We start from the raw sequence: 10,900 nt of genomic DNA, 5'->3' as shown, positions 1-10,900 counted from the left end.
CTCTCTCTCTCTCTCTCTCTGCGAGCCGCTGGCGGACACGTGAACGCGCCTCCGTTGTCACGCCTCGGCGAGCACGCGTACGTGTTTGAAGGAGTCACGCGCTTTCTTCCCCCCTGTTTGTTTTAAAAGGAGCTCTTTCCCAAGCAGACGTGACGTGTGGGCCCGGAAGAGGGAGAAGCTGATTCAATCATCATATTATATTTAATAAAGATGAGTTAAATAACCAGCATGTTTCAGGGTGCTAATGGAAGATTAGACATCTGTTAATATTGGACACATAATAATTGTGTTACAGTCATTTCTTTTTTTTAAATATACGTACATGAATATAAGTTTTAAAGAAGACCAACAAAACCGCAAGTCCATGTCAACAGCATGATTTAAGATCCAGAGGCAAACAAAGAAGCGCGCCCTCTGGTGGTCGTGCTGGGATTTGCATGCGAACGTCAACCCATACTGACCATGGATTTCTTCTTATTACCAGTTCTACCAACGAACTGGGGCTGTGGTGGAAGTTTTCCCAGTGGTGATGGTAGATGGTACACAGGCTGTTGAGGAAGCTTACCTGACACACACACACACATATATATATATATATATATATATATATATATATATATATATATATATATATATATATATATATATATATATATATATATATATATATATATATATATATATATATATATATATATATATATATATATATATATATATATATATATATATATATATATATATATATATATATATATATATATATATATATATATATATATATATATATATATATATATATATATATATATAAAATAATCTTAATTCATTCAATAAACAAAGTAATATATAAAACAAAGCAATCAGTATGTATTAAGACAAATTAGGAACAGGGCTGGGAGAGATCTCAAATGAAATAAACAAGGTGCACAGGTAAAAAGGTTTGCAGATTCCTTAATTTTTTTTAAAGGGACACAATGTAGTTTTTATTTAATTTTTAGAAGTAGAATTTCAATGTTTACAATATTAATGAGGTTGTGATGCCCCTGTGGGCATGGTTTAATTCCAGGGCTGATTACAATAACTCAGAGCACCTGTTCCCAGTGCCCTTTAGTCTTTGGCTGCTCCTCCTTTAGTTTTAAAAAAGAGTCCTGTGTACTAACATCCCTCTGTTTCCCTCCCGCAGATGCCACCGGAGTGATCCTCAATTTGTCTGTTGAATATTAAGAAAAAAAGTAAACTTGTTTTGTCAATTGCTGACATGGTGCGTCTACCTCTTGTTGCGGCCACTTGAGCCAGGTCGTAACAAGGTAATAATACAACCTCAGGAGTATTTATATTTTTCCAAAAGCAAATGAACACGCTATTCTCAGAGGAAAATGAGGTCCGCAGAACACTGTTTGAAGTTAGAAAGGTTGTCCGAGTCCCCCCCATAAAAATGAAGTGTGTTGTCCTTTTAGGTCAGTTTGTTTATCTAGTTTATTCTGTCATGAAAACGAAGACAGATTGTTTATTCTTTATTTATTAGGAACAACAACAACAACAACAACAACAACACACAATAATCAATGAAAATTAAATGAATGAATGAATGAATGAAGATCTTCTTCCCCAAAATGACATAGTGCACCTTTGATCAGAGATTTTTTTTTTTTTTTTCAGTGCACAGCTTTGTTTTCTTTTCAAAAACTACATAGAGGTTTTGAGTGGCTAAATTGACCTTTATGGATATGTTACCTTCCTAATTTTATCAACAAATTGATTTTATATGATTCTTTCTGTTTATTATTCTTATTGTGGAAACTAAAGAGCAAATTCTTTCAGCAGAAAAAGAAAATTCAGAGTGAATGTTAACACTATACCTGGACACATCTCTCCTGGATGTGCTCGTGTGAGGGGGGACACGCCTGACAGACATTCTCAGGGGGGAAATATCCCTCGCTATTCACTTGTTACGTCACCAAAACCAACCAATGGCAGCTCAGCTACGCGCTGCACATGCTCGCCCGCTGAACCAATGAAACACCTCTGTGGCTGGTTGCTAAGAGACGCGATGTGTCCATGTTGCCGAGGTACACGGAAGAATAAATCTCGATGCATATTAGACAGTTAAAACAGGGGGAAAAAAAGTATTTTAAACGTCATTAATGAAAGAAAACGTTTAACTCAGAGTGTCCTGAAGCTACCAGCTGTGATGGTGAAGTTGAGGGCGAGGTGTCTGCTTATCGGTAAGGTTTTATACACTCAGTCCATCCGTCTGCTACATGGGGTTAACGGTACGAGGGCTAAAGCTAACAAGTCGACTGCTAAACATTTAGGCCTGAAAACAATCGTATTACGGCTAAAAATTAGTTTGTTTCCGCTTCGTAAGGGCTCGTCACATTAAGTGTGCGAAGAGCAACAATTAGCTACCACTAGTATTAGCCTGACGTTAACTTACCTTACTTCAGATGTTGGCATCGCACTAGAAACCATTAATGCTAACATTAGTAGACGTTTGATTTGACACTAAATAAATGCTGGTAAACGTGGCTGTATGTGTTTATTCTACCTGATAATTCATTAAAGGAAGGTGAATAACAAGTCCATGCACTCAGAACAGCATTATATCATTCCGTTTGTCTTTCCATGTGTGTGTTTCTGTAGGAGATGCTGCTGTGGGGAAAAGTGCACTTTCCCATATTTTCCACAGTGATGGTAGTCTCTTCCAGAAGAACTACAGCATGGTGAGAGCATTACCCTGAAAGAAATAAAGGGCTGATTCTATAACACGTCTCACAGCAAGGGCATGCACTACCAAATCTACTGCAGTGTGTGTGGAGAGCACTCTTCATATTAATAAGGATGTACTCTGTTGTATTCGTATCACACAGTCATAACAGAGGAGTTGAGTTGTAAGACAACTGTTTGAGGGATTTAGGGATTTGGTAGTGCTCTGTGTCAGGGACTAGCCACGGGCTTATATTTTTACATTCAGGTGAGGTAAGAAGACGAAGCAGCTCATGAAGTGTAAGTCTAGCTCTTTGCTAGTCCAAAATAGACCACAATATGTTGGGATTAAACTGATCTATGTGCTGTGAAGTAGTGCAATATTTATCAAATATAAAGTTGTTCAGTTCTGCCTGATGTTACAGCAGTAAATCAGCAAAGTCTGCAGCTTTAGTTGTACACATTTTACTTGTTTAGTCACACCTGTAGAGATCTGAGCATGGTACATTGTAGAAACAGACAGCTCAGTTAAAATACAGTACACTATACACTATGGGACATAGTGTAATGTCGTTTTGCAAAATTAATCATGCACAGCCACATATTTTCAGATTTACAAAATCAACCAATATTTTTATATTTAGGCAATAATTGAAATATTCACATTAAAGAAGAAATAGTGAAACCTTTCAACTTTCACCTTTCGTTTAGCGTTTCCCTGTCGGGAATCTGTTGGCACAACTTTTGCAAAGACAATTTTAGCATCATGGCTACAGATAGCAGCCTTGCTACTGTCCAAAGTAAAAAAACAAACAAACATTTCACCAAACTCAGTGTGATGAGAAAGGCAGATTAAAACTGTCAGTTGTATTAATAAGAAGGCAGGTTTTGTGACTTGCTGATGGAAAGAATGATGGTTTTGAACCGTCTCAAGACCCGGAAACATATAATAACAGGGGAGCAGACTTTGACACAACACTGAAGCACTCTCCTCCTGTTTTACCATGGTGTCTATCACTTTCTCTCTTCACCTTCCTTACCTCTTCCATCAGCTGGGTTCTTTTTATTTTGCAGTGTAGCATTTCCACAGTCAGTCCATTTGTTCCACTATTACCTGGGGTTAGCGACCGGGGAAAACAATGCCTTTTCCTGTTTTGGATACTTAATGGCAGATGTGCCTCCTTTTTGCCATAACTGCCTGTTATTTTTCTAGGAAAAATCCAGCCCATTTGCTGACCGAATTGCATAATGCACTTCAGACATTACACTGTGCAATCAGTATTTACTTCAGAAATGATGAATTAAAGCAAAACATTGTCTGTGCCAGTTTAATATTGGGTAATTTTGCCTGAGGTCATAAGATTTTGGCAAGATGTATCAGTTGCAAATCATTGAGACTCTAGTCAGTGATAACATGATCCTATTACATAAGTAGTTTCTTGAGTTGAACTGCTTGCCAGCTTTTCAAGGACCTGCAGAGGTCTCTTAAATCTTCTACAGGAATCACTGAAGTGCTAAACAGCATAATGTAACAATTAATGCTGATGCAGAGAAGGCTAATCTGCATTATTTATGCTAATCTGCATGAGGGAGGATACTGTGTCATTAACCTGACTCAGTGATAAATGGGGTCATGGCTGCTCACTGATTCCCTCCGGCAAAGTTTCAAGGGCTGCTGATTAAATGACACAAGTGAATGCAGGTGCAGTCAGTGCATGCATTTGTGAACATATGTGCACTAGCGCAACCTCTGCACATTTAATTCATGAGCATACTATTAAGCTCTGTTGCTGGTTAGTGTAGAGAACAGGTCGGTGGGTAAAATACTGGACAAGAGCTGTGTGTGAGCGTGTGTGTGTGTGTGTTTGTGTGTGTTTGTTTAGCTCCTGTTGTATCAGCAGTATTGGGGGTTTTGAGGTGACAGGAACATCGATAATTAATACAGCAGGATTCTGGAACGCCACCAGAACAGGTACTTAACAAGCCTGCACACACACTGTACAACAGTGTTGAGTTTCTCCATACTGCATAGACCTTTACCCACTCATTTGTGATGCTGTGCGTGTCTGTTCGTGTTCAGCTAGTAGAGTATTAAAAGTGTAGAAACGCGCTGCAATAGTGCTGCATTTTTAATTTGCACTGGCTTAGTATGCAGTATGAAACTCCATGCAAGCCTGAACTCATCTGTACTACTGCATATTATGAAGATATACAAATAGATAAATACAGAACATTCAAATGCAATTCTGTAAGAAAAAAAAAATCATGCAATATCGAATGAGAAGCGATGTCTTATTGAAAGTAAGGGGAGATGCATGCAGGTTAGCGTGTGAACCAGCAGACTGAGGCCCCTGTGTCCACCAGACTCCACTTTATTAGCTGGATGCACTGAAACAAATGCTCATGGGAAAGTGCTGGTCACGCTCTCTGCTGTTGCTATGCAACTGTTAAAACACCTATCTGACGCCAGCCACTTGCTCGATATTAGTTGAAATATTTTTAACTTTTAACTCCTGTCTGCTTACTGGGCGCCAAGTGCTGCATGTAAGACAACTTACACCGTCCAAACCTTTGGAGCTGTTTACTTTAAATGTATTTATAATATATATACACAAATACTTGAATTTAAATTGCAACCTGAACATTATTGTGAGATTTTTAGAAACATCTCTGCATTTAGATTGAAGTTTAGTACTACCTCAGATACAGAGGTCCCACTCCCAACAGCAATCCATCGCAATGTTTTGTTAGTTGACATCATCATATGCCAGTTTGGAAGGCTATACGTCCAACTGTACCTCTGACCTTCCCACATGTACCAACATTTGCCAAGGATTTCCACGAAAGAAATATCAAAATCAAATTAGACAGAATGGTGTGAAATTTACTGAGCACATTCATGTTTCCGAGGACATAAACCTTCTTAAGTTAGAGTTAATTCTACAGTTACACTTCAGCAATGAGGCTCTGATAGGGCTCTACAAAGAAGAAAATTGTCTATACTATTTTGCACAGTACTATAAACACATCACTGAACACTCGTGACTTAGAGATGCAATATCAATATTCATTATAAGCATTAGTAAATGTATCAGGTTGGATTTTTGTCTGTGAGACTTCACTGCAGATGGGAGCAGGGAACAGCGTGTCCTTCCCATTGTGACTAATGCGAAAAAGAAAGCAGCCCCTACGAAGAGTTATTCCTTGTGCAGACACCTAAGTCATCCCTCATGTTCCTCAACTTTTGATTTTGAAGGGTAGCGAAGGCTGTCGGCCATTCTGCTCACGTCCTCCTTTGAAAATGTCAGACGGGCCGTTAGCAATATTCCAAGCTTATTTGTTACTAATAGGCCCTCATTGACATTCCAGCGAGAGGCTTCCTATGCATCACACCAGCTCATTAGACCGCTCCGAAGCAGGACCGCCGCATCGTTTCTGTGTGTGTGCAGATCCTGGTTTATGAACCGTTTTTTGTGTATAAATCAGGTAAATGTTGGTCTATGGTGTGTGCGTGTGTGTGTGTTTCACAGAGGCAGTGAGTGTGAAAAGTATGTGTGTGTGTTTTCAGCGTTTTACTCTCTGGCATTTGACACGCTCGGTTAAGTGTGAGCTCAGGAGATCAGATCAATTTTGGAGTTTGGTGCTGATGTGAAGAAACCTCGACTTGCCTCTTCAAGGTCACCACTGATCTCATACCAGAGGATGCATGGTGGCGAAAGGCAGCCTGCAACCATCCAGTCCACTTAGGACTTCATTAGATCTCAAAGCTTGTGAAGAACGTGCAACTGTGATAAGAGCATATTTATCATATCCTCCTTGCCCTCTACTGCCTGCAGTCTGTCTTCTTTTTATATCTACCTCCTCTATTTGCCCTGTATTCATTTTTAAAAATCTTAACTTCTTATGACTCCAACCTCTGCACCAAAGCTCAAACAAGTTCTCATGAGCGTCGTTCGTGGCTGCAGCAAACAGCTGTTTTTTATTGAAAAAAACTTTCTGTACCCTTCCTGTCCTTCACCAAACAGCAGACAAAGTTAGTAACCAGCTGGTGAACATAGAGCCATATATTTGGTAGCTGGTGGAGAGTGAATATTAATACATACATTCATCCGATGGACACGAGCACCACTCTTGATAAATAATAATATTGGTCCGTCTCTGTTAGATGTGTAAGTGGGCAGTTTTGCCTCTGGCTTCCTGATATGGATTTTCCCAGCCAATACTAATAACTTATAATTACCTGCTTCTAATGGCCAATATGATAACATGATCAATAACTTTGTATTTGTATTGCATTTTTGTATTGTTAAAACAAGTTCCCAACCTGTAGTTTGTACACCTCTGAGGGTTGTTCAATGTAATATTCCTTATAGCTCTAATAAGATTTCTCTCACCCCTTCTCCCTCCTCTCTGAACCTTTTTGGAACATCTATTGCAAAAAACAATCGTGTTGTCTTCGCCTGACACAAAAAACAAACTGGCGATGCCACATTTGGCTCTCAGGTTCTTCCAGGTGCACCCGAGTCTTGTTAATGCATCACTAATTTGGCTCAGCCTGAACGCAGCTTCTCTCCCAAGCCGTCTCTCCTGCGCCTCCATGACTCTGAATCTTAATATTGTTCATGTCTCAATAAAGAAGAAATGCCGTTGAGGGGGGACTCCACTAATTTGCCAGACAACTGGATTTACCTAGAAGTGGATGTGCCCTCTGTGATTTTAACTGGTGAGACAGTTCAGACCAGCTGAGAGAGAGGAATGGGTTTTGCTTTGGTCGAAACATCTAATGAGAAATAATATCTGATTTTCAGTACAGATGGCGTGAAAACAGCATTCTGCACTTTTTTCTATGTGTTTATTGGCAGATTGCAAACCGGTTTTAAAGGCGTATACTGCCCCTAACTATATCGAGTGTGTGGATACTTTGCATGTTATGTCAATGAAAGCAATTGGCCTTCATATTGTTAGCTCTATTTATCAGCAACAATTTTCATCATCAGGTGATAGACAGTATACATTTTCCAGTATTGGGCCAGTAATGTATTGGAATTTTATTTACAGCTTGTTACCACTGCTGTGAGATTGGTTAAAGTAGACGTAAAATAAATAGTTTGATGGAAAAACATGGTATTTTATTATTCTTATATTATTTTGGTATCTGTGCTGAAAATCAAAATGAAAAATCACAGTCAAATTGCCAGCCTGGGTAACAACCCTGCATAAATGTATACGTCTGCCTCTCAGATTTTCATTAACAATTAAAGACTCTCATTATGTCTTAATTGTTGCCACCGCTGGGCCCGAACGGGCCTTGTATCAATCTTAGACTTAAACAGACCTGGTAGTCCCCTCCCTACAGGCATTTTTTTCTTTATTGAGACATGAAGAAAAATAAGATTCAGAGTAATGGAGACACAGGAGAGAAGGTTTGGAAGAGAAGCTGCTTTCAAGCCAAGCCAAGCTGCTAATTAGTGATGCTTATGTTTGGACATTAACAATAAATCAAACCAGACAGTTTGTTGTGCTGCTGTGTATGGTGTCAAGTCTGTGACAGCCAAAATGTCTTTTCTCTTCTCTTCTCTTCTCTTCTCTTCTCTTCTCTAAAATGTATGCTGACGGGAAGGAACAGCTACAATCTGATTCGATTAACTGCAGCTTTTGAAGAAAATGCACAATGCCAAAGTAAAAGAAAACTGAGAAAATGTAGCCAAAAATACACTCGCTACAGTAAGGTATTTTGTATTTAAAATATGCTGTTTTGTACAGTCACATTGTTTGTACAAATAAAAGACAGAGACGTGGCCTGCAGGCTTCTTCCAAGGTCTTTTAGGTTTACATTACAACAACAGCATTATAATTCACATCTCGGCTGTGTTTGTTATTGGCAGACAAGCGGTGTGGAGCTGCTAATGAAATGTGTGAACATCCCAGAGACCAACGACAGCGTGGTGAGTCCAGCCATTGTCTCTTCTTCATACTGTGTCCACCACACTGCTTCTAACTTTTTTTTTTTTTAATAATAAAAGTTGCTAAATCACTGAAGGCGGGTGGTGAGAACTGGAATCCATTACTGCCCATGGAAGACGTTTTCCAGGACATTTAATACTGTTAGTTTCTCATCTGTATTCAGTAAGCAATAGGGCAGCCTAGTGGGAAGAACATTAATGGCATTGCCAAAGACAATAGGATGTTTAAAACCGTGTAATTTGACTAAATCTCCGTGTATAACACCTCTTCCCTTCCCTTCCCTTCTCGCCTTTCCCCTACAGGAGCTCTACATCATAGACTCTGCAGGGAAGCAGACATTAGTTGAAGCCTGCGAAAAAATGGTGAGACTGCTCGCATTTGCATGAAACTAGTGAGTGTCACCATCCAGGGCTCCACATCCTTTCCCACAGTACAAACACAGGGGGGATACTGAAGTATTATGTATTTTGTCACATGAGAGAAAAAAAAGGAAGTAAGCTGATTTGATACCAACTCTTCTTCTTCTTCTCGTTCTCTGCATGTGACACCTACACATCCCTCCCCACCACACCATCACCCACCACCTTCCCTTCCACAGTGGGGTGAGCTGTCGTTGCTGTGCCTGGTTTTCGACCTGACCAGCGAGCAGTCGTTTGCCAACTGCAGCCATTGGATGGAGAGAGTCCGTGCTTACTGCCACGGTCGCCACATTCCAGGTGAGTCCTCTAAAGGGCAGCGAATTTGAGGAACACTGTCAGAAATAGTTAACTTGTGAAGGTGCTCTCAGTTCAGTGCCAGAGTAAAAATTCTCCCCGACTCTACATTTTTGTCAGTTATGTTTTTTATTAAATTTGCTGTGGATATTTTCTCATGACCCCTGACCTTCCTTCTTGTACTGCAATTTCTCCAGAATTTGCACAGATTTTCCACTATTCATTATGTGAAGGATGTTCAAGGAGAGTAATGTCTGGTAGAGTTGTAAAAATAGCTGTGAACTACAGCCTGCATGATACTAGAGCTGTAAGGTTGGTACTGACATTAATATAAAGAATAGAAAGATGACAATAAACATAAATAATACAAATATTCCATTTGTATATATTAATGATGATAGTTTATTAACTAATCAGTAATTACATATTATATCCCTTAAATCTGGTTGATAAAGGACATTTGACAAAAAAGGCTTATGACAAAACATAAGACATCATATTTTTCTTCTTCATTTGACGAACATGTAGAGTAGATGAATGGATGGACACTGATAACAGATCAGCTATGTAGGTTGGGACACCTGAAATTAATGTTATTAATGTTCATTTCCTACGTTTAAACATTTCCTCCATAAAAACGTCTTACCTTATACCTTATAAATACAATAAGTAAATAGTACAGGTATTATATTCTCTGCTTTTGCACCATGCATTTGTTTGTGTTTGTCTCAGGTGTTCTGGTGGGTAACAAGTCAGACCTGTCTGCTAGAAGAGAGGTCCAGGCCTCCGTCGCCCAGGAATGGGCCCAGAGCCAGGGGTTGGAGTACCACGAGACATCAGCTGTAAGTGTACTTCAGTATGGACATTTTATTGTGCTCGTGTTTGGATTTAAGTGCACTAAATGGGATGTGTTGTGTTTATGCATGAGCAGAGAACACCGTCACTCATCCCTGTCTGCTCATGTTTGTCTCCTGCAGAAGGAGATGGAGAACTGCGACGCGCCGCTCCTCGCTTTAGCCCGGACCTTCCACTCTTTGTACCAAGAACGCCGTGAAACCATCCAGAACCTGAGTCCCGGCTAGACCCCCATCCCCTCCCAGTCACAACCACACCTCTGCTTTTCACTCACAGGATAATAGACACAGGATTTCTATTCAGAGAATTTAATACGCTTTATACATAAAAAGAAAGCCTGAATCTTTTGTACCGTTGAATGGCTTGTTGATATTGGGATGAATAAAAGTTGTTTTTCTACGATAATCAGCGGTAAGGTTTGTTGTCTCTTATCTCCTCGTTCTCTGCACAGATGGAGGGCTTCACTTTCACGGTGATGGTCGGGTCATTACCAAAATCACAATGGAGACTCCAGCTCATTGTTGACGTGATAGCAGAGTCCCTGTTACCCTCTTTTCCTCTCCTCTGCAGAGATGTCTGTTCCTGATCTTAGGCGGGACAAAAAGGTTAAAAACTCACCTGTATTTATTGCCTCCCTCCCACCCTCCCTCCCTTTTTTT

General features: G+C 39.8%; 1 protein-coding gene across 1 annotated transcript; it reads left to right on the top strand.

Annotated features, from left to right (window-relative positions):
* The first annotated feature begins 2,036 nt into the window (after window positions 1-2,036).
* ift27 (intraflagellar transport 27 homolog (Chlamydomonas)) lies at window positions 2,037-10,649 on the top strand. The gene is made up of 7 exons (XM_037114477.1): window positions 2,037-2,228; window positions 2,647-2,726; window positions 8,595-8,654; window positions 8,976-9,035; window positions 9,272-9,389; window positions 10,119-10,228; window positions 10,364-10,649. Exons 1-7 carry the CDS (start codon window positions 2,195-2,197, stop codon window positions 10,466-10,468), a joined length of 567 nt encoding a protein of 188 aa, XP_036970372.1. The 5' UTR covers window positions 2,037-2,194; the 3' UTR covers window positions 10,469-10,649.
* Window positions 10,650-10,900: the final 251 nt, after the last annotated feature.

Source organism: Acanthopagrus latus, chromosome 1 (genome assembly GCF_904848185.1).
Source record: "Acanthopagrus latus isolate v.2019 chromosome 1, fAcaLat1.1, whole genome shotgun sequence".
Lineage (NCBI taxonomy): Eukaryota > Metazoa > Chordata > Actinopteri > Spariformes > Sparidae > Acanthopagrus > Acanthopagrus latus.
Note: the sequence above shows the minus strand (reverse complement) of the source record. Positions and strands in the feature narration are given on the sequence as shown.